Genomic DNA, 25,017 nt, shown 5'->3' on the forward strand with positions numbered 1-25,017 from the left:
TAATGCGGGATTATTAGTTCTGCTTCTGGATCCGCTGGAGGTCCTCACACTTCTCTCACTGGCTCAGGTATAAAACAGAAGAACTCAGCTGATCTGGGTCCACTTCACCAGAGGCAGCAGATGTTAGATTAATATACACACAAAAGCAAATATTTGTACAATAAAGACTATTTTATCTAAGAAAATGAGCTTGTACAAGTCTGCATGTTACAGAGAAGTTGTGCAAGTGCACAAATGAAAGGTGAACTAGCCGAGGAAGTGGGGGTGGAGGGGGGAGGTATGTGTGAGTGAAAGCAAATAACTGTCCTTGGTAGTCTGTTCAGGTGATCCTGTGAAATTTTTTTATATTTTTGGAACTTTAAATTGTTTTATTGTAAGTTCTGAACATTTGTTTGCAATATCAGTTATACACATTGTAAAATACCGTATTATGAGTGGTGCATCAGTAAATGAAAAATATATAAAGTAGTTAAATGAAAACTAAAAGCTTTAGGATCTAGCCATCATATTATATGTTTATCCTGTTGTATATGATAAAGAATTTCTCCTGATAGCACAGTCTTTAGTGAGGTGCTTCAGGGATTGGTTCTGGAGCCAGTTCTGTGCAATATCTTTTTGAGCAATATTGCAGAGGGGTTAGAAGGGCAAGCTTGCCCTTTTCCAGATGACACGAACATCTGCCAACAGCGTTGGACATCCCTGAAGGAGCAGAGAGAATGTGAAATGATCTAAGGAAGTTTGAAGAGAAGGTTTGGAAGCTAGGAATCAATGTGAAGAAGTGTATTCATGCATTTGGAGTGCAGAAATCCAAAGGAGCTGTACAAGATGGAGGACAAGAGACTGATATGCAAGGACTAGGAGAGAGACCTTGGGGTGATAGTGACAATCTGAAGATAGTAAAGCAATGTAACAAGGTGCTAACTTAGGGCCAGAGGGATCACAGGCTGCATAGAGAGGCATAGCTAACAGGAAAAGCAGGTGATAATGCCCCTGTTCAGGTCATTGATGAGGACTCACCTGGAGTACTTTATTCCAGTGGTTCTGAATCTTTTTTTCTCTCGGAAAACACCTGACAGATGGTTCTCACATGCGTGACACACTGACCATCCCAAGGCTGTATGTAAATGTACACTTTGCATCCATAGGAACCCCTACAACAGTGGATGCAAAGCAGAACTAAGACATTCCCCGTACAATTCACCATACAAAAAGATATTCTGGTGTCATTTATTTATTTTATTTATTTATTTTTAATTTTTATATACCGAAGTTCTTGTAAGGACTACAAATCACTCCGGTTTACATAAAACGAAGGTATGCCCAAAATAGAGAAAGGGGCTTTACATGGAACATTAGAACAGAATGCCAATTTAACATAGAAATATTAAAATATATTATAGATACAGTATAAATACAATATAAGTAAGAGAAACGTTTGAACTCAAAATCTTTGTACAGTTAAAAAATTATAATAGTAAAACTCAGTGAGGAATCCCATAAATTGGGTTTATCCTCCCGTCTGGGCAGCATTAAGAGTCTGGGAAGGCTTGGTGGAAAAGCCAGGTTTTTAGCTTTTTTTTGAACTTCTGATGACTTGGTTCCAGTCTTAGATCTGGGGGGAGCGCGTTCCACTGGTGGGGGCCTGCTGAAGAAAGTGCTCGTTTACTCAATGATGATTTTACCTGAGGGGCATGAAGTGTGCCTTTGTATGCGCTTCTAATTGGTCTGGAAGATGTATGAGGTTGAAGTTGAGTGCTTAACATGATAGGAGCTAGTTTGTATGTCGCTTTGTGAACGATTGTGAGTACTTTATAGAGGATCCTGTGTTTAATAGGAAGCCAGTGTAGATTACGAAGGATTGGGGTGATATGGTCTCTTTTGTTAGAGTTTGTGAGAATTCTGGCGGCGGAGTTCTGTACCATCTGTAATGGTTTGATGGTATTAGTGGGGAGACCGAGAAGAAGGGAATTGCAATAATCTAGCTTAGATAGTATAATGGATTGGAGTACTGTCCTGAAGTCGGTGAAGTAAAGGAGGGGTTTTAGTTTTCTGAGGACTTGCAGTTTGTAAAAGCAGTCCTTTGTGGTGGTTTTTATGAACTTTTTTAGGTTTAGATAGTTGTCTAGCCAGGCTCCAAGGTCCCTGACGTCAGGTGAGAACATGCTGTTTGAGTTTGGTTGCGTGGGGCTTGATGAGATTGTGAGGGGGTCGTGGGAGATAATGAGCATTTCTGTTTTATTGGCATTCAATACTAAGTTGAGGCTTGAGAGTAAGTCTTTAATTGGCTGTAGGCATTCATTCCAGTAGGTGATGGTTTTTTGAAGGGATTCTGTAATCGGGAGAAGTCATCTCAGTAACAGCAACATAAACTCCCTCTATTACCAGACACAATGGCCCTACTTATAAAAAGACAGCAGTTCACCACCAATGCATATCCTGTTGAGAAAGCACAACAAATAAGGTGAGGTATTTTATTAGCCCACATGTTAGTAAAATACCTCACACTACTCACACATACACACACACACACACACACACACAGAACCAACTTTCAATAAATATAGAAAGAACAAAAATTACAAAAAAAGATTTGGAAACCAGAATGGAAACCCAAAAAGCCACTCTGCATATAGTGCAAAACTGAAGAAATGGAAACCGAGCATAATGTTGCGTTGGAGGTGGATTCTTGGGCTGAGGTGGAGTTGGCAAAAAACGTAGGCAAGGGCCCATGGGGTTGAGCCTTTGGGTGCCGGGGCCGGCAGGACTTAGGCGGGCTTTGAGATAGTACAAAGTCAGTGACAGCAGCCAGCAGATGGCGTAGTTCTACCTAGGACAGGTTGCAGAGCAGAAACTCAAGCACCATGGAACAGGAACAGACTAGGGGTACTTGAGCACAAAGGGGCCGAAGCCCTAAGAGTCCACGTCCCAAGGGTAGAGTCTGACAGAAGGACTTGAGCTGAGGCAGGCAGCCAAGGACATTGTAGCAAGCAGTGTGGAACTCGGGATCAGAGTCTATAACAAGGTCAGACGTAGCATTGATCACGGTGCGGAGAAGGCAGATGCAGGAGAAGTGTAGCAATGGTCAATGCACAGAGAAGGCAAACGTAGTCAGGCGTAGCAGTAGTCAATGCACGGAGAAGGCAAACATAGTCAGCCGTAGCAGTGGTCAATGCACGGAGAAAGCAATCGTAGTCAGGCGTAGCAATGGTCAGGCTTGGAGAGAGGCAACGTGATCAGGCAGGCAGAAGTCGAATACCAGAAGTCAGTCAATACAAGGAGAGAACAAGAACACAGGAACTGGAACAAAGACACAGCGAAGCAACGAGCACTTGGAACCAAGGACAGGTGAACCAAGGAGACCTGTTGCAAAGGCAATGCTACTGTGAAAAACCAGGGAATTTATACTAAACAGGAGATGACGTCAGCATTCAGGGTCTGCGGCCTGGTTCCCATCGCGGGCCCTTTAAAGATCTCGATGAGAGACGCTGCGCTACTGGAGACTCTGTCAACAGAGGCATCCTGGCGGGAGGGCCCGGGATGCGATGCAAAACCTGAGATGCTGGCCAGGGCGTCCCGACTGGAGGGCCCAGGACGAGGTCCAGAGTAAGAGGCACTGACGGAGATCCATGGTCGGAGCCGGCAGGCCGCCACCATGGAAGTAGCATGGGGTCCCACAGGCTGCGCAGAAAGGTACAAGAGCTGCGCTGCGGGGTTGCCATGGGTGGTGAGCATAACACACATTACATACTCCCAGGATCTGCAATGTTAAGTGCCATGCCATTTTTTATGATGCTTATGGCCAGGGAGACAAGAACACTTAGATTTTGGTAGAAAGTATAATTTTTTATTGAACAATATAAGTATTCTTGGGAGATGCTGATGCCATGCCTCTGACAAACTGACTACCAGCATCTCATCGTATATAGGAAGTGATCCTTCTTTTATAGATAACATACAATATTGTACTGGGTTAGAAGATTCTAGTGTGCGTGACTGCCTTAGAGAATAATTTACATTGGTTGTCATGTCAACAGCATGATAAGATCATCCCTAGCTACCCCTGAATATTTCTCCAAGGTGGGGCCCATTTACCATCACTCTTTGGCTAGTCTTTTGTTATGTTAGAATCTTGCTGGTCAGGGCAATTAACACATCTGAAGTTGTATTTACAAATATTCCTGAGAATAGTGCCTTTTATTGTGACTGGATAGCTTGAAGTTCCATCGTTGGTTTCTGCTTTATTTGACCCAATGATTAGGCGTCACCTTATGGAGCAAGCTTGACTGCCTGTCCAGATGTCCTAGGAATTCTGCAAGTCATGCTCAATAAGTCACTTAGAGTTCATGCAGCCAAGGCAGGCTACGAAACCAGGGGATTCTTGGTCAGTTTCTTTTCTCCATGTTGGTTTTCTCTTCAGCACACTCCTCAGCAATAATGCACACACAAACTGACTTTACTACCAGACACAATAGCCATACTTATAAATAAACAGCAGTTCACCACCAGTGCATCTCCTATTCAGAAAACACAACAAATAAGGTGAGGTATTTTTCTAGCCTACATGCCAGTAAACTTCTTAGCACCAGACAGATGAATTCAGAAACAGTGGTTATGCATCTCTATCAGCAGATGGAGATGGAGCAAAGCTAATATCATGGTAGAAATACTCCTGCAGTGACATCAGCCTGCCAGTTTTCTCCATTTCCAGCATATGTGGGCGCTGTGCTTGTTGGGCATGAGAAGTCTTGCTAGGGAATCCAAGCATTTTTGACCCTACAGAGGAGCGACCTTTCAGAGGACTCAGCCTTTCATCCCAGGCAGCCCAGATGGGGCACAGGCTCAGTAGTGGAACCTCCAGAGCCTCCCAATGAAGGTGTACCAACCCACCCCCGGGAACAGGAGATAAGGGGTCACCTCTCTTTTATCAGAGGCAGGTCAAAATCACATCAGACCATTAAGTCTAGGAAGAGATGTGAGAAGGATATATGCTGGAGTTTCACAGTGTTCCATGGGACGTGTTCATGGTGTCTCCTTGCCACAGAAGAAGCAGGCGGTGGAGTCTACATTGTCAAGGCTCCTCAGTCTGAGATCTATGGTTCCAGTGCCCACATCTCAAGAAAATACGGGCTGATATTACTTTTATTTTGTTGTGCCCAAGGAGGGCTCTTTTTGACCCATACTGGATCTCAAAAGGTAAATGACTCATTTTTGCATTGAGAAATTGTGCTCAGTGATAATGGCCGTGCAGTCGGAATTTCTGACCTCCTCGGATCTGAGGCGTATCTGCATATTTCCATCTGGCTAATGCACCACCGTTTTCTGAGATTCGCCATTTTGGGTCTTCATCATCAGTTTTGAGCACTGCTTTTTGGTCTGGCCAACGCACCCAGAACTTTTTTCTAAGTTTATGATGGTGGTGGCAGCAGCAAAGTTGTGAAAGAATGGGATCCTGGTGTACCTGTACTTGGACGATTGGCTGATTCAGGCCAAGTCTCTGGAAAAGAGCCTTCTGGTGACGCGCAAGGTGATCTCCTTGTTGCAGGAGCTTGGTTGGGTGGCGAGCCTGGCCAGGAGCAGCCTTCAGTCATCCTAGCTGCTAGAGTATCTTGGTGTTCAATTTGACACAAAGCAGGGCAGGGTTTTCCTGCCAGAGGGTCATATTCAGAAGTTGTTGGTGCAGGTGCGTCTGTTGATGAACACAATACGCCCAACAGTGTGGTCCTATCTATAGGTGCTCGGTTTAATGGCAGTGACCCTGGAAGTGTTGCCGTGGGCAAGGGTGCATATGCATCCCCTTCAGCGCTTCCTGCTCTCTCATTGGAGCCTACAGTCTCAGGATTATTCGATTCGGTTCCACCTGCCGATAGAGATCTGCTCTCAACTACAGTGGTGGTTACAAGTGGATCATGTAAGAAAGGGGGCTTTTCCTAAAATCACTGGACTGGCTAGTACTTACGACAGATGTGAGCCTCTGGGGTTGAGGAGCTCACTGTCAGGAACTGACAGTACAAAGGCGCTGGAGTGCAGAAGAGTCTCTCTGGAACATCAATCGGCTGGAAGCCTGGGCAGTCTGGTTGCCCTGCTTACAGTTCGGTGACAGGTTGCAGCATCTTGCGGTCCGTATAATGTCAGACAATGCAACAACAGTGGCTTACATCAATCGGCAGGGAGGAACCAAGAGTCAGGAAGTGTTGCAGGAAATAGACCAACTTAGATAATGGACAGAAGTGCATCTTCAGTGCCTCTCATGTTGCTGAAAAAGACAATGTAAGAGCAGACTTTCTCAGCAGGCCTGGACCTAGAAGAATGAGTACTGTCAGATGAGGCATTTCAGCTGATAGTGGATAACTAGGGGCCTTCGGTTTTTTGACCTGCTGACGACTTCTCACAATGTGAAGGTTCCTCAATTCTTCAGTCACAGGAGAAATCCGAAGTCATTGGACATCAGTACTCTTGTGCAGGAATGACTGGAGGACAAGTTGCTGTATGCCTTGTTCCCATGGCCCATGTTGGGCAGAATGGTGCAGACGGTCGAGTCAGAGGGATGCTGCTTTTGGTGGCACCAAAATGGCCCAAGAGACCATGGTATGCAGATCTGCGGAGGCTCCTGGTAGACAAACACAACCCTTCCCCCCCCCCCCCCCCCCCCCCCCGATTTCCAGCACACAGGGATCTGTTGGGACAGGGGCCTGTTCTTCATGAAGATTCAACTCTTTTTTTTGTCTTACGGTATGGCCCTTGAGAGGGTTTGCTTGTTGAAGCATGGATATAATTGAGGGATGCTTTCTCGTTCAGTTAAGATCCCGCTCATTTTGGAATTGTTGCAGGATGGATTGAATAAAGGGTTGGCCCTTAATTCCGTAAAGGTACTGGTAGTGGCTCTTGCCTGTTTCAGGGGTCAGGTGAATGGTGGACACTTGTCGGCTCATCTAGATGTGGCCCATTTCTTGTAAGGAGTGAAACATCTTCATCCTCCCTTGCAGTTACGGTGCCCTTGTGGAGTTTTTATCTGGTTTTGGATTTCTTAGCGGACCCTACGTTTTAACCATTGTGTAACCCTTCCTTGCAGTTACTGACATTGAAAATGGTATTTCTTGAGTGATTTGTTCTGCACACAGAATATCTGAGCTGCAGGCCCTTGTCTTGCCAGGAGTCGTTCCTTAGAGTGACTCCAGGGGCAGATACAGCTGCGTACTGTTCCTTCCTTTTTGCCAAAAGTGGTCTCAGATTTTCACTTGAATCAGTCCATTTCCCTGCTGTCTCTGCATAAGGAAAGAGATGCGGGGGAATATCGCCTGTTGCGACTCTTGGATGTCAAAGAGACATATCGTGAAGTATCTGGAGGTTTCTAAACCTTTTCCGGAAGATGGGAGCGCCTGTTTATACTCCACGGTGGAGGTAAACAGGGCAAGCAGGCTTTGCGGGCTACAATAGCTCACTCGATTAAGGAGGTAGTCACGACCGAGTTTGTGGATACTGAAAAGCCATTACCTAGTCAGGTTAGGGCTCATTCCACTGGTCTCAGACATTGTCATGGTGGAAGTTAGATTGTTGTCTCCTGTTGACATTTGCCGAGCCGTGACCCTTTCCAGGTATTATCGTCTGGATGTGCAGGCCCGGGAGGAAACAGCCTTTGCACGTGCAGTTTTGACTGGACCGCGGTCAGCCTCCCGCCCTATTGGGAGTAGCTGGTTCTGAATTCATCTGTCTGGATGCTAAGAAATGAGAAATTACTACCTACCTAATAATTTCCTTTTCTTTAGACCAGACAGATGAATTCAGCTTCCTGCCCTTGGCTGCCAAATGATAGTGCTATGGTCCTCTTGTGTGGCTATATGTTCCAGGGATTATTAGTAAGTGTTAGTCCAGTCCCTAGACTAGTAGTGTTAACTTCCTTGTCTGAACTTGGTGATTTCTGTTGGCTGAGTACTGAAATGGTTATCTATTATTAATCAAGTTTTTGCTAGTTTGTCCACATTTGGCTTTTGAATAGAATACTGGCAGACTGATGTCACTGCAGGAGTATATATACTGTGATGTCAGCTTTGCTCCATCTCCATCTGCTGGTAGAAGTGCATATAACTCACTGGTTCTGAATTCATCTGTCTGGTCTAAAGAAAAGGAAATTATCAGGTAAGTAGTAATCACACACAAAGAACCAACCTTCACTATATACTGAAAGACCACAAATTACAAATAAGGATTTGTAAACCAGAATGGAAACCCAAAAAGCCACTCTGCATGTAGTGCAAAACTGGAGAAATGGAAACAGAAATATAGTACCTTACATACTCCCAGGATCTGAATGCACACAAATTAATCTGCACAAAGTTACACCTGCATTATGGCATGCACTCAAATGGTGATATCCCTACTTATCAAAAGGTAGCACTACAAATATTAAATGAGGCCCTAACCACCAATACACCTCCTATTAGGAAAACAGAACAAGCAAAGCTGCTGTAGATTCCCACACAGAATTAATTGTAAAACTATACTAATAAACAAAATAAATGTTTCAAAACAGCTAATGAACAGAATAACCTGTACATGTATATCATTTAAAATATGCCTGCTGTGCATATGTTTGCAGCCTTATGCACACAAGTGACCATATTGGGGGGGAGGAGAAAATCTGACACACTATATATATCTCACACTGTAAGAGAGGCACTTTCAACTCAGGGTGGGGTTTTTTTGGGGGAGGTAGTGTTATAAGGGTCTACAGACCCTTGCACCCTAGGCAGACCAATATAACACCCCCCCCCCCAAAAAAAAAAACCCACCCTGAGTTTAAAGTGCTCCTCTTACAGTGGGAGATGTACAGTATCAGTTTCTCATTCTGCAACCCCCCCCCCCCCCCCCCAATGTTCAGGCAAAATCTCCAGACTTGCACCTCATCAGGACCAGTAGTTGTCATGTTTATCCTTTGCAAAATTTGGGGATACACATGTAAGTCTTGATCCCAGCCTGGAACGCCCATGCCCTGCCCCTTTTCTGCCTCCTTATTCTGTTACGGAAGCGCTCGGAGAGCGGTTCCACTTTCCAGGGGATTGTGTGTACTTGGACCACGGCTCGACCCCAGAGGAACTACGAAGAGGTGGCGAGGCATGCCAGAGCATGGGCTGGACAGGAGCAAGGCTGGAGTGAAGACAGATGATGAAATCCAGAGCAGGAACAAGGCTGGAACAACGACAATGATGACTGAAGGTACTGACCCTCCACCGGACCTACACACTTCGGGAAGACCAACAACGCAATTGTGATCTTTTAACAGTCCTCCAACTGTTCCAAGCCCTTTCGGACCTGCCATTGGGTAACGGCAAGAAGCGGCAGGCTGGACGGAGGTCAGGGGCAAACGAAGACCAGAACATGAAAATTCAGGCGAAGACTTAGGCGAAGACGTAGGTACTTGGACGAAGACTCAGGATCAAGATTCTGTAGACGAGGAGTCAGGAGCGAGGTTCTGTAGATGAGAAGTCAGAAGCGAGGTTCTGTAGACGAGGAGTCAGGATAAAGAGCTGGATTGAGACTGCGACGCAACGCGCCCTACACAGCCCACCCGCGGGGCTGTTCACGGACCACGCTGGAACCGACGTACTCTAGACGAGATAGTGGGATAACTGAGAAGAGCATGTTGCAGAAACTGTGGAGGCTTGCACCGGGGCGTGCCCTACAGAGCCACCAGTGGCTGGTCGCGGACCATGCTGGGACGGACCAGGTTCAAACAGAGTCTTAGACATGGACGAGTGCAAATGCAAGGGGCCCCGAAGTCTGGGACAGGATTCAAGCTCAGGATACAAGATACAGGATTCTCAGACAACTCGGGGTTCAAGACTTAGGATTTAAGCAGAAGTCTTCTGGAGGCTTGCCCTGCGGAGAAGATGGCCTTGGACCCTGAGGCGCCCTACACAGTCCACCCACGGGGCTGGTCGCAGACTACGACAAGGTACGCCAGGAAAGGTGGCAACAAGGAACCAGGGGTTCAGGACAAGTGGACTGGATCACAGACATCAGGAACTGGAAGACTGACATCTGGACTGGATCATGGACATCAAGAACGGAAGACGGACATCTGGTCTGGATCAAGGATATCAGACGAGACAAGGAGCTCCCACAAAGAACAGGAAACGCAGGACCTTGAAGAAGCGATGGAACAGCGAGACTCCTGGAGCGAAGGACATGAAGATCCCAGGAGTGTCTAACTCCTTGCAAAGGCCCAGCTGGACTGAATGCTGGGCCCTTTTGTAGGGCTGAAGAGGACTATGCCCGGGGAGGAGCTCACAGGGGGCCACACCTGGCTGGCCCTTTAAATACAGAGGAGAGGCGCATGCCTGCGCCTAAGGAGAGCTGGAGAGGAGCAGCACGATGGTGTGGCGTCCTAGCCACGTGGAGGGACCAGGATGGAGCAAAGTAGGCTGCAGAAGCGGCTCTAGCCGCAAAGAAAGAAGTAAGAGCAGGAAGGCTGCAGGCACCGGCAGGGACGGCTTCCCTGCTGGCTGAAGACCCCGGCAGCGGCAAGGAAGGCTCCCTTGCCGTCCGAGGACCCCGGGAAGAAGCAGGAGCGGCTGCGGCGGACCCAGCCACATGGGAAGGCTCCCGGCGCTGACTCAGCCCTGCCGCAGCCTCCGGACTGCGGAGCACCGCGCTGAAGAGCAGCTGAGCAGAGAAGCATGTCAGCGGCCCGACTGGCCGCGCAGGTAGGGGGCATGCCCGCACTCGTCGTAACATATTCTTGACACACATACACTTCCCGGCTTCTTAAAATTTGTGTTACTCGCTTGCAGCCCACATACATGTGTATGGGGCCGTTTTCGTATGAGCGACACTTTTAAAAGCTACCTGTAGAGAGGGGATGAGATGAGAAGGATGGGGAGATTGAGGGATAGAATTATAAAAGATAGAAAAAAGATTTTCATGTTTCCATGATTATGCAAATCTGGCAATTGTATTACACTCTATTGAAATTGTCTTGTTTTATACTCTTTTTATTGTTTAATAAAGATGTTGAAAGATAAAATCTACCTGTGTTTTTTATGCCTATGTATTTATGGGAAGGAATATCCAGAAACTTGTCACAAATCTTAAAACTGAGACCTTCACCAAAATCTTGTATAAAGGGAATACAGTTATCCACTATCTAATTGAAGAACAGAAATAATTATTACATAAATATTTATAAAAATATGTAGAAATATTTTAAATCCCTAATATTGATCCAGTTATTTGTGTTGATGTTTTCACTTTATAAAGTAGATACCTAACTCCCTTCACGTATGACTGGGATTATAGAGAAGGGCTGAGGTGGGTGGAGATATAAAGGGAGATAATTGAAAGGGCACTGAGCTGTGTCTGCTTGTAAAGTTTGTTACTCCGTGCAGATATGTGATTCGTCTTTGTATATGTTGTACTGTTATGATTCCCTGAATAAAGAGAAATTTGGATAAAATACCCTCCTCAATTTAATCCACCTAATTTGTATGACTACTGGTTTACAAATGTAAAGAAATGCCCATGTTTTGACTGGAAGAACAGTAATATAACATCTGTCTTCTATTCACTTGTTTCATAAAGTAATTTAACAAAGTGCCCTGGTAACCCCATCCAGCATCTCAGTAGGAGGACTTGAATTATCAAATAGGCAAGCAATATGTAAATAAAATCGGGGAGACAGCTATGCAGTAAAGGTAGCACAAAGCATGTGGACTCCAGAATGATTAATAAACTATTTTGCCCAGTTAGTGCAGTGTAGCAAAGAAATGGAAATCTTGCTGAATAGATTCATTTCTATGTAAAGGATTATGCAAATGGTCTTTCACAACTAGTATTGACATAATTCTCATTCACTGTGGACCCCATGCAGCAATTTTTTTAACTCTTTATTTCTTTACCAGTCACTCAGCATATAACTACATTTTCAAAGGGACATCTGTGGGTAAAACAGTGCTTTAACCACAGAAATTGGTCCTTTTGAAGATTGCGGCAAGCAATCAAGTGTGTGTGGCAACAATTTCTAGATCTGTCCTTATAAAGTTCATAACAGTTGCTTATTCAAAAAACCTTTAATGGAAGTTTCAGAGAAGACTGAAATGGTGGATTTTCAAAGGCCCGCGCGCATAAAAAGGGTTTATGCACGTGGCTGGGCCTTGCATGGAAACCCCGCTATGTACACAAGTGCCGGGCCTTGCCAAGGGGGCGGGCCAGGACAGCGCCATTGTACGGTGTCCCGTGGAAGCGCTCACCAGCAGCCGGCTGGAATGCGTAACTTACTTCTGCTCATCAGAGCAGGTAAGTTACAAAACAACAAAAAAAAAAAGGGTTAGTTAGGCTACATTTAGGGATCAAGGTGGAGAGGAGAGAGGGAGGGAAGATTAGGCAGAGGGTAGGCAAGTTCCCTCCCAGTCCGCTCCTTAATTGGAGCAGACTGGGAGGGAACTGGGGGAGGCCCGATTGAATCGCTGTGCGTATCAATGGAAAATTCAACCCACCAGCATGCGCCGCCCACACATGTGTGCACGGATTTTAAAGTCCATCGTGCATGTATGCACAGCCATCCAATTTTATAGCATGCCCGTGCCGGTGTTTGCCTGTTATAAAATTGGCGCGTCCATGTGCGCACACCGGGAACCATGTGCACATGGACATGTGCGCTTCTTTGAAAATCGACCTCTAAGTTCCCCGACACAGTCTGTGTTTTGCCTGAGGTTGCATTGAGAGGACAACATGATCCACAAAGGTCCCTTTTAAAATATAAAACAAATATATTAAAAATATTCAAAAGATAGTCCACATCAAAACACAACTGCCAACAGACAGTAATTCAATCAAATATCAAACAGTTCAAAGAAACATACCGTTATAATTCACAAACCTTACATGAAATGAAGTGACTTCATCAAGAAGCATGCCAAAATCTAAAGGTTCTTACAGCTGAAAGTTGGAAATTGCACCAAAAACGGAGGCAGCCAGTCGGCAGTCTACCCTCAAAGCCATCAAACAGAGTGAGCCGATCAAAGAGCGAAACCATGAAAAACAGATCTTCATGAATAATCATGTAACCTTGATTGTCCAAGAAGAGCAGAATAGGGAAATATAATACTGTGAATGAGGTCATGTGACCTCAGCTAATCAAAAGAAAAATAACCGATCAAAAAATAGCAGGGGATTTAAACTCAAACACTACTGCTGGGCTAAGAACAGTATAGTTAAATAAACAATAGAGCAGAAAGAATCGTCCAGAAATTTAAAAAAAGAGCCATTCCATCTCCCAATTTCGAGTACAGGAAGACAGTGATCCTAATTCATAAATCCAGCAGCGTTCGCATTGCACCAAAACTTCTGAAAAGTTACCCCCACAGCTACAGCAAACAAAAAATTGAAATCTGAGATGTTATCACCCTTATTGATCCATTGTGGGTCCAAGGGGCTATTACTCTTTGAGAGGCACAAGCAGTATTAAAAAAAAAAAAAAAAAAAGTCTAGTTTTAAGCATTCACATTGTTTTGCCAACATACAGTAAGGAGCAAGGGCAGAAAATCACGAAAACACTCCCTGTAAAAAAAAAAAAAAAAAATAGTGCACAAAAGTTTGTACATTTTTCCATTTCCTGGTTGTGTGAAGTCGGTGAACGAGTGAGAAAGTTGGGCAAGCACCACACTGTCCACAGGGATAATGCCCTGCAATCACTGGTTCAACGAGTGTAATCCTCTAAGATTTCTATATGATGGAAAACAGACTGGAGAAATTCTGAAAAAATAGGATGTGAAGATAGGGCAGTCTAATGATATTTGATAATGGTACAAACCTTCCCCTCCCTGCTGGAAAAAGGCAGCATACAGGTAATTCTATATTGGTTTCCACTGGGCACCGCCCATAACAGGCCCCCCCGGCTCCTCTGCCTTTGGTGTTAACTCCTCTCTCTCCCCTTTTTATGACAGCTGAGCAATTCACCTGGCCTGTCAGGCCGCCAAAGTCTTCTATTCTGCAGCAAGGAATGAGTGTGCCAGGGGAACACTGCAGGTCTGTGGTAGCCCATCCCCCTGAGCATTGCATCCATGTCACGTGGCTGGCACGGCTTCTTCTTGGTGCCTTCTCAGCATGCCACATGGTGACATCACATGACAGCCAGCCGGTGGGGGGGGGGGGGAGGGAAGGAGGAGGGAGTTGGCCAAGAATATAGGGGAGCAGAGTCCTTCCCCCTCTCCCCTTTGGATCTCCGTATCCCTGCCAGATCATGCGTCCCCCTCCTTCCTGCCACATTTGACTTTTAATTCAGGCCAGTATTAGACATTCAGTGGTAGAGGTAGTACAGTTTCATCACGGTTACTCAAAAGTTGTATCATTTAATTGTTGTGGGTGTCTGAGCCTCGGGGAAAAATGGGGCAGCTGGTCCTGGTCACTTGTACACGCTGGGTGGCTATCAGAGCAGTGAGCCTGGATAGTTGCAGGCTCGGGTAACTAAGGGGCAAAGCCTTGCGATTCATGGCAGGCCTTGGAAAGTGCAGCTGGGCAGGGTGCGTTTCTTCAAATGGCCCTGGAAAAAGCTCCTGGTTCAGAGCGGGTGGAGGAAGAGGTGTTAGAAAGGTGAGGCTCAGCCTCTGTTGCCTTTAATTGTTCTGGTTAATAAAGCTGCAGCCACTTATATTCTAAAGCAGACTGGGTTCGTTTGAACACAGTATGGGATCCCTGATGTCCCTGCTACAGAAGTCACAGAAGATTGAGGGACAAATAATAAGTCCTAGTATCTGTGTACACCAATATGCATGGAATTTTACATGTGTATTGGAGAGGGGTAGAGTCTGTGCTGAATTTGGAGTTATATGCATACTTTTTCAATTTAGCAAATGTAACTTCTGTGAGGATTTTTGCATGGGATAATTATAAAAGTGAACTTGTGCATGCAAGTTAGTTTTCAGAATTGGTGTAATTTATGCATGTAACAGCCTGAAATGTGTGCGTTGTTACAAAATTACCTCTAAATATACAGTTAGAATAGGTTATTTGAAGTTAATTTTGCCGGTTCAGTTCCGTATACAATACAAGTGCCTAACTTTAATACATAAAGCAATATATGGCACAAATTCGGAATGGCTGAATGCCTCCTTACGTATCCATGTCCCATCACGAAATTTGAGGTCCCTTGGGCAGGCCTTGTTGACCATTCCATCGCCCAAGCTGGCTCACCTTAGTTCAGTGAGAGAGAGGTCCTTATCTTTAGCAGGGCCAAAAATGTGGAATTCCTTACCCGCTGAGATTCGGACAGAGGAGGACATTAACAGCTTTAGGAAGCAGATAAAAACCTGGCTATTCGAACAGGCTTTTAGCCTGAATAGTTGACCCCGTTTTCCATAGTAGTACAGAGACACTAGGAGAGGAGGGAGAAGAGAGTCTAAGAGGGAAGGAGGGGAGATGGGTGGGTGGAGGGGAGGAGGGTAGATGGATGGGTGGAGGGAAGGGGGGTACCTGGGAAGATGTGGCAGAATTGTTGGGATTTGAAAGGGTTTAGTTTAATATATTTTTAGTCAGCTAGCTTTTGGTTTTAATGTATTTTAGTCATGTACCATGTTTTGTTTTTAGTATATATGTGTTTGAAGGTTGCTACTGCAACTTCAATCAATGTAAACCGCCTTGAAATGAACTTGAAAGCCGGTATATAAGATTGAATAAATAAATAAATAAATAAATAAATAAATTTATTTTCTGTTATATGAAAGCATAAGGACAGTAGATATTTAGATTTTTTTTTTCCCTTTGGCCTAGTAGATTCCTCCTGCTCCTTACAGCTCAGTTGGATCTGGCCTTTGTTGGACTTTATTACCATGAGCCTTTGTTTGCAAATACCCAGGTGTGGAGAGGGGTTGCACCCATTTTTATATCTCCCAATTTATCTCAGTCATTGGGATGAAAATCCTCAGCTGAGGTCCATACACCAAAGGCTCTTCCCTGCAGTTATGCACCTAAATATGGCCCCTAGGTGTTGCTGTTGAGAGATGATGGGATTCTCTCTCCCTCAAGAGCAACAAGTGTTGTCTCTGCAGAATCCCTAGCCCCAACCAGAGTGTAGATCAGAAGATTTGACCCAGGAATTGAACCCATGTCCTCTACATGGCACTGCACAGCACTCTCACAGAGCCACCAGACCAGCCCTTTATTATGATAATTCAAAGATGAAGATAAATATTCTAGTCTACATCTTAATACTTTGATTTGGCTGCTTAAGGTTTATATATGTTTCTTCATTATGATTTGATGTTAGTGATAAATGTTGAATGGAAGCTGTAGAGTCTTTAACCAAAGTATTGTTAAACTTTCAATTTAATTTTCGTTGCAGGTGTACTTTGGAACTTGTCTTCATGTGACGTAGTAAAGATGACAATCATTAGAGATGCTTTATCAACATTGACAAACACTGTGATAATACCCCATTCTGGATGGAACAATTTTTCCTGTGATGATGACAATAAAGTGAAATTCCAGTCTTCTCTGGTTTTACGGAACACCACTGGTTGCATGAGGTGAAATTGGCTGGTTTGAAAGAAACCAAGTTGGATAATACTGCTGTTTGTAGTGAAGTTCAATTTAAATTGTATTATTTATCACCTTTTTCCAGAAAGTATTTGAAGATACTATGCTATATTCAGTCCTCAAATTATCCTCTTTACCCGAAGCAGTCTTTTTTTTCCCTTCTGTTGGTCTTATTCCTAGTTAAATCCCGAAACAAAAAGTTCCCCCAGCAAATTGACAAATGTATCAAAGCCCTAAAGGTCACTGGACCAAAAGGTTTTATGATTAGCAAAATGGAAGAACCTCAGATAGCCCTCCAACAAGTCACTTAGAAAATGTTGGATTACACTAAAAAAAAAAAGCCATCACAAGTTAAAAATAAATAAATCATCTTGTGCGATTTTTATGTGGAAAAACTTGTGAAGCAAAAAGAAAGAGAAAATGTCATTAACCTAAGTCCTAATATCACAAATTATTTGCCTTGCCCACTTGTAGTCTAACCTTACAGTATCATGTGTCAGAATAGGACTGCATTTTTTAATATCTTAAGACCCAGTCACTGATGTGAACACATTTTCTTGAAGCACTGCATCAGAGAAAAATAAGAAAAAAACATGCTTAATCAGTAGCAAACTTCAGAGACCACCGCAGTCTGTCAACATTTTTGCAAATATAGCAGCTTCATACACAAGTAACCTGATATCACCCAAATAGTGACTTTGACAATCAGTAAATTCAGCCAGTGGCAAATGAAAAGCATCATGAGTCATGATGGAAAATGTATTTTAAAAAAAAAATCTGTGAATGAATGTAGCCAATTAGCAACAATCAAATGGAAAATGAATTATTGTATTTCTTATAATATTATAATCCTGTAAACCGGTGTGATGGTTTGTCTGATACATCGGTATATAAACAACAGTAAACTAAACTAAACTAAAACATCATCAGTTACCAGAGAAGATTTCTAGAAATTTATTGTAAATGTACAAAGAATACTTTTAAGATAACAGATATTGCCATTCAAAAGGGGAATTTAAACCTTCAGGACACACAGACCATAGATGAAAGATCCACTGTTTGAAATCCACCACATGATTGCCACCACGTGAATGTACTTGAATATCACTGAATATCACAGATTTTCAAAGCTGTGAGAAAACTGCAGGCAATGAGTCTAACATTTTTAATGAAGCTCTTTATTTGTATGCGTTTTATTTACATTCCACCTTTCTTGACACTTCAAATTGAATTATATTCAGGTAGTGTATGTATTTCCCTATCTCCTGAAGGCTTACAGTCTGAGGATAACTTTCAAATGAGGAGTCACGGCACATGCGCACATATATGCCAATGTGCAGATTTAAGATAGTATTTTATAACCGATGTGTACTATATAATACATGTATCTTTACCCATAACAAAGCTGAATATATATACTTACGCATGCATACATTCATTGCATTGAAAGCGCATACTTTTCCTACTTATTTTAAAAACATACAAGCATATGTTTTATGTACAAAAATAAGGCAGGATTGATGTGTAAATCGGTATATTTTAAAACATTCACACATAACTGAAATTAATAGTTTTACCAATTCTCCAAGGACAAGCAGGATGGTAGTCCTAATGCATGGGTGACATCATCAGATGGAGCCCGATGTGGAAAACTTATGTCAAAGTTTCTAGAAACTTTGTCTAGGCACACTGAGCATGGCCTGCATGCCCTACACACGTCCACGTGGGGCCTCTTCAGTCTCTTTTTTTCCACGGAGCTGTCAGCATTTCGGTTTGATTGAGCTCTAAAATGTTTGGCTTTTTGCCTCCTGAAAATCTTTTTTGTGGTTTTTCACTGTCTCTCTTCAAAGGGTCCCTCTCGATGCCTACCCGTAATGCTATCAGTCAGGGTTTTTGGCGTTCGGGTAAGTTTCCTTTCGAGGTCAGTTCCCCCTGTGGTGCGGTGTGTCAGTGCCAGTCTTCCATTGACGCCTGGCGCCATCGTTCCGTATTTTCCCAATTGTTTTGCCCCATCCTGGCCATGTCCAGCTTCCACCGATGCACCCAGTGCCCGAGGACCATGTCTATCACTGATCCTCATGAGGCTTGCATCCTCTGCCTAAGGTATCACATGACGTTAGAGGTTGCCACTTATGCGCTCAGATAATCCCAAAGGGATGTCGACTACGACTCGACAAGATGGACAACCTCTTCAGGTCGAAGAAATAAATGTGCCCCTCCCCCCCGACGGCACGGAGGGAGAGATCGCTCGCGGGACCCCACTGGACCACCAGGGCTTTTAGTAAGTCTAGGGGAAGGATCGGGATGGTGGGGAGGTTGTAATACAGTAAATGTGAAGAGTTGGAGTGGGGTGGGTTTTGTTTTTTTTAAATAAATGTGCCCCCCCCCCGCACTAACCCAAAAAACGAATTTTCCCCGAAGTTCGGGGAAAATTCGTTTCGTGGTTCAGGTCCCCCGAACCACTACGAATTAGGTAATTTTGTCGAAATTGCCTAATTCGTGATAAACAAATTCACATCTCTATCCAATTGTCTAGCAGACTGCATCTGCTTCTGTTATGCCCAGGTGGGGCTGCATCTTGCGGGTCATGTCAAGGCATGGAAGGAGCTCTGCAAGGCTGCGATTTTGGGTTCTCTCCACACATTCACATCACATTACTGTCTGGATAGGGATTGCTGATGTAACAGTAGGTTCGGACAGTCTGTCCTTCAGAACCTGTTTTGAGGTGTAGAACCCAACTATCCCAACCTAGGGCGCGTTGTTAAGGTTCAGGTTGTCTCCCCCTCTGTTGCCAACAGCACCAGTGTAGTGCCTGTTGTCACCTGGTTAGGTGTCTGTTAATCCTCTCTTGTGTTGGGGAGCAGCCTGTAGCTAGGGATTCACCTGTGTGTGAGGACTACCATCCTGCTTGTCCTCTGAGAAAGCAGAGTTGCTTACCTGTAACAGGAGTTCTCCGAGGACAGCAGGAAGCTGCTACTCATGAAACCTGCCCACCACCCTACGGAGTTGGGTTTCTCCTATTTTTTATTTTTATTGTAATTCTGTGTTACGAGACTGAAGAGGGACCCCGCCTGGACACGAGGTATAGGGCATGCTGAGCATGCTCAGTGTGCCTAGTCAAGGTTTCCCACATCGGGCTCCATCTGATGTAACCTATTTGTGAGGACTAACATCCCTCTGTCCTCTAAGAACACCTGTTACAGGTAAGCAACTCTGCTTTACTCCACCAGTTCCCCTCAGTCCTCCTCCAGGCCATCAAGACCCTCCCGGTTCTTCATCCTAAATTCCCCACAGTTCACTCATACTTCTTACCCAACCAATAGTACACAATAATTGTGTTTGCTGTTACTTATGCAAGATAATTAGCGGTTGTAAAATTACACAAGTAAGTTGACAAATCTGCACCTATGAGTGTTTTAAAATAAGAACATAAGAAATTGCCATGCTGGGTCAGACAAAGGGTCCATCAAGCCCAGCATCCTGTTTCTAACAGAGGCCAAACCAGGCCACAAGACCTTGCAAGTACACAAAAACCAAGAAGATCCTATGTTACTGATGCCAGTATTAGCAGAGGCCATTCCCTAAGTCAACTTGATTAACATCAGTTAATGGACTTCTCCTCTAAGAACTTACCCAAACCTTTTTTGAACCCAGCTACACTAACTGCACTAACCTCATCCTCTGGCAACAAATTCCAGAGCTTTATTGTGCGTTGAGTGAAAAAGAATTTTCTCTGATTAGTCTTAAATGTGCTACTTTCTAACTTCATGGAATGCCCCCTAGTCCTTCTATTATTCGAAAGTGTAAATAACCGAGTCACATCTACTCGTTCAAGACCTATCATGGTCTTATAGACCTCTATCATATCCCCCCTCAGCCGTCTCTTCTCCAAGCTGAACAGCCCTAACCTCTTCAGCCTTTCCTCATAGGGGAGCTGTTCCATCCCCTTTATCATTTTGGTTGCCCTTCTCTGTACCTTCTCCATTGCAAATATATCTTTTTCTCCAAGCTGCAACTCATTGTGCTTAAATGTTGTTTCCACCCCAGAATGCCTCTAGGCCACCTCTTTTTTACACACATATATGTGCACGCAAAAGCAAAAATGTGTATGTTTTATGATTATAAAATAGCTTGTGTGTGAGTAAATGCTACTTATATACACACACACACTAATTTTTACACACGTAACTCTTTGAAAATTCACCCACAAGCTGGGAACTGAGCCTTACACGTGTTCAGAGCAGTCTGGTAGTTTTTCTCACGTACAGAAGCTGAAAGGTACACCCAATTAAATAAACTACAAAGGTGGAAGAACAATAACATTTACATTTATTGAAATATATTGATTGCATAACACAAATGGTCTTAGAACCTATATTTGGCAAAACTCATCAGTGACAAAAACATTGCTTAAAAACAAACAAACCCGAAAGCTATACCATCATGAAACAAAAACTGCAATGGTCATAAGAAAAAGACCCGGTGCTTCCTCATCTGTCATCATTCCCACTGATGGAAGCAAAGCAGACAGAAACAGATGCTACATTATGATTAGGGGGGAAAAAAAAAAAAAAGGAGCCATTATCAAAGCAATCACGAAGAGCCAAAGCATGCCAATGTTTCCTAATAATCCTTATGATCTGAGAGGACAGATTGGAATATCAAAGAACACAAACCAAATTCTCAGAAATAGAAGAATAGCTGTCTGATTTAGGCTATAAAAGTGCACTTCTGTCAGAAAATAACATGCTTATCTGCCACCCAAATAACTAAAAACTGATAATCACGATGTAAGAATCTTTCTGAAAATGAACAAGATTCATTGTTAAAACTCTCACTGAAAAACAAATCCTTGGGCCTCTCAAAAACTGTTAAAAAGAGAGAATCTTTCTCAACTGAGGCAGATAAAAATGTTTTGGTTATTTGCCAGGTACTTGTATTCTGGATTAGCCCCTGTTGGAAACAAGATGCTGGGCTTGACGGACCTTCGCTCTGACCCAGCATGGCAACTTCTTATGTTATTAGAGAAATGAAGCCAAGAGTTATGTTCAATAGGTTTTTTATAGACAAAAATGAAGAAACCATCAGGTGTGTTAGAGACAATAATGGCTGAAAGACGAAGTTATCCAAAATCTGAACGCATCAGGAGCTGTAAATTCAGTTCACAGTTGTTTAACCAAGGAAAAAAGATGGCAAAAATAGTTTCCTCCCCTCTCTGCAACATAAATATATCAACATAATGCTTCCAAAGAGCTATAGGCTGAACGAAGGGGGAATCAGACAGCCAAGTGAGCTCAAAATCTACCATATATAGATTCGCAAGAGAAGGGGCAAATATAGCTCCTACAGCTGTCCCAGAAATCTGTTAAAAAAAAAAAAAAAACCCTTAAAAAGAAAAAACATTCTTTCAACACAAAAGCCACCAGTTGCACAATACATTCCATAGGGACCATATATTGTAGAGGATGTGAATCTAGCACGTTTCACAAGATCTCGAGAGCATGATCCTGTGAGATCAAACTATAGTGAAGTGACATCCAAGGTCACAAGAATGATCTCTGATAAATCTTCGGGGACACTTGAAAATTTCCAAAAATGGGAGGAGTCATATGAATTATGGAATCTGAAAAAACAAAAGGACATTAAAATATATCCACATATTGGGAGTATGGTTCCAACAATTAGTTATTTGAAGAGATGATCGGAGAACCAGGTGTGTTAACCAGCTGTTTTGTTTATACAGCTGATTGGCTGAATTTACTGCTTGGGTCTGAGTCACCAGTTTGATGATACCAGGCTGCTTGTGTACAAAGCCCTACTATCAGGCCGATACAGTAAAAGTCGCGGGAGAGCGGGTGCTCGCCCGCTCTCCCGGCGTGCGCACAGGCGACTTGTGCACGCGATTCAGTAAAAAAAAATATTCAAATTATGGCCCGCGGTAAAAAGAGGCGCTAGGGACACTAGCGCGTCCCTAGCGCCTCTTTTTTGACAGGAGCGGCTGACAGCCGACTCTCTCAATTTTGCCGGCGTCGTTTCTCAAACCCGCTGACAGCCACAGGTTCAGAAACCGGACGCCGGCAAAATTGAGCATCCAGTTTTCAAGCCGCGGGCCGATTTTAAATTTATTTTTTTTTTAATTTTTAATTATTTTTAACTTTTGGGACCTCCAACTTAATATCGCCATGATATTAAATTGGAGGGTGTACAGAAAAGCTGTTCTGTGCACTTCCCCGGTGCCGGCAGAAATTAACGCCTACCTTTGGGTAGGCGCTAATTTCTGAAAGTAAAATGTGCGGCTTGGCTGCACATTTTACTTACTAAATCGCGCGGGAATAACTAATAGGGCTTGGTTGGTGTTATGAATCCACTGCCTTGGGTCCCCCCCACGAGCAGGCTCACTCACTCCTTGCTGCTTCTCTTCACCTGACACGGCCGGACGCTGCCGTCGGGCCTGCCCACGCGGCCGGAGCCGCAGACTGTGTTCTTCCTGCGGCCCGGAGGCCGCCTGTGCTGCTCCTCTTCATGCGGCAGGAGCCGCGGCCCTTGCCTGCCTTCATCGCGGCCATTGCCGCCCCCAACGACATTGTGGTCTTCGCGGCGCGAAGGCCGCATCCCCAGGCTCGAGTGGCAGCTGGAGGCGCCCCCGGGGCCTCCTGCAGCGGCTGGAGCCGCTGCCGTCATCAGGGCCTGCTCTCCAGGCCCAGCCCTGCCTTCTGATGCTGTCCGTCAGTGCAGGCCGCTGTCCCAGGTCCTGCACAAGCTTCTGCTGCTTCCTTAGGCGCTGGCACGCGCCTCTCTGCTACATTTAAAGGGCCAGACACAGGAAGTGTGCTGACCCCACCTTTAATGGGACTTCCTGTACCAGCCCTATAAAAGGGCTGCTCCGTCAGTCAGTCTTCGCCTTGCATTGGAGTTGCTTCACTCTGGAAGCTCCTGCCTGCCAGAGCTCCGTTAGGTATGCTTTGTCTTCTCCATGGAGTTCCTGTCGTCACGCCATGTCAAGTTATGTCTTCGTTGCCTGAGGTCCCAGTCCAGGTGACCTGGTGTCTCGCTTTGATCCTCCTGTGTCTTCGTCTTCAGCAATCTTGAGCCTTCTGGTACCTGTTAGGCCGGGGATCCCTTGGATGATGGCTTGCCCGAGCGTGGACTAGCCTACAGGTGGACTGGTGTCCTGTGCTCCTGAGCTGTCATGTCCTGCCAGCCGTTGGTGGAGCTTCGGACGACATCGGCTCCGTCGTTGGAGTTCTGCTTCGACTGGATCCTTCCCTGCGCTTGTCCCGCTCCCAGCGTGGTCCGTGACCAGCCTCCTCGGGCTGTGTAGAGCGCGCAGTGGGACAGGGTGGTCCGCGACTCAGTCCCGTGGGTGGGCTGAGTAGGGCGCCCTGAGAGACAGTGCCAATGTCCTTCTGCCCAGCTTCTCATCTCGTCTGGATGTCGTCAGTTCCTCGTCTCGTCCTGGATGCCGTTGCATCACACTTGGTATCATGTCTTGTTCCTGATGTCGTCCGCGATGCCGTTGCATCGATCCTGCTGTCATGTCTTCGTCCGCGATGCCGTTGCATCGATCCTGCTGTCAAGGCCCGTCTGCCCTCGACCTCAGGCTAGGCTTGCTGCTCCATGCCGATCCAAGCGGCAGGTCCGAAAGGGCTCGGAATGGTCGGAGGACCATTCACATTCCAACATCATCTGTTGTTGGCCATGGGAGCTTGCAGGCCTGGCAGATGGTAAGACCATCAGCCATGGTGGAACATGCCTTCAACCCTCGGTCCGGTCCTGGATCTGTCTGGGGTCGGGCTGAGGCCCATGGCCACACTAAAACACCCGAAGTGTAACAGTTGGATACGGGTTTTCGACGCGCTATTACTCCTTACTGAATAAGGGGTAAAGCTAGCGCATCGAAATCGCGCGGCCAAACATGGGTTAACAGTGCGCTTGGAGCGCACTGTACTGAATCAGCCTGTATATTTGTAAAACCGCTGACGGATTGGTTATCTCTGAAGTTTGCCTGCTGATTGAGATATTGGTCACATTGGTGACTGGGTCATAAGACAGCATTTTTAAATATCTTATTCTGAAGCTTGATACTGGAAGGTTGAACTACAGTTGAGCAAGATAAGTACTTTTTGATATTGGGAATAAATAGTTTTCTCTTCTTTTTGCTTCATAAAATTTTTCACAGAAAAATGGCACAAGGATATTTTAGAGGGGGGTTTATACCTATGATGGCGGTTTTTTTGCCCATAGTCCAACATAGTGAACAACAGCAGATAAAGACCAAAATGGTCTATCCAATCTGCCCAGAAATTTATTTTTTTTAATTTGTTTACGTTTTTAAGGTAGCAGAAACTGCTGCTCTGTGCAGGACACCCCTGAGCCTAAATGTAAACTATAGGTGTAATTGAAGTTACCCCATTACTTCATTTCCATTCTCAAGCCAGCAGGGATGCCCTTTTTAATTCCATTATCATTCTCGTCTTCACCACCATTTTCAGG

At 44.7% G+C, this 25,017-nt stretch overlaps 1 protein-coding gene across 7 annotated transcripts in view; it reads left to right on the forward strand.

Moving 5' to 3' along the window:
• PKP4 (plakophilin 4) overlaps positions 1 to 25,017 on the forward strand; it is a 578,155-nt gene that overhangs the window by 448,880 nt on the left and 104,258 nt on the right. For all 7 annotated transcript variants that reach the window (XM_029605541.1, XM_029605538.1, XM_029605537.1 and 4 more), the window contains one exon: positions 16,331 to 16,514. In XM_029605541.1, the coding sequence (XP_029461401.1) occupies positions 16,331 to 16,514 (184 nt within the window). The remainder of the gene's footprint in view (positions 1 to 16,330; positions 16,515 to 25,017) is intronic.

This window comes from Rhinatrema bivittatum, chromosome 6, assembly GCF_901001135.1.
Source record: "Rhinatrema bivittatum chromosome 6, aRhiBiv1.1, whole genome shotgun sequence".
Lineage (NCBI taxonomy): Eukaryota > Metazoa > Chordata > Amphibia > Gymnophiona > Rhinatrematidae > Rhinatrema > Rhinatrema bivittatum.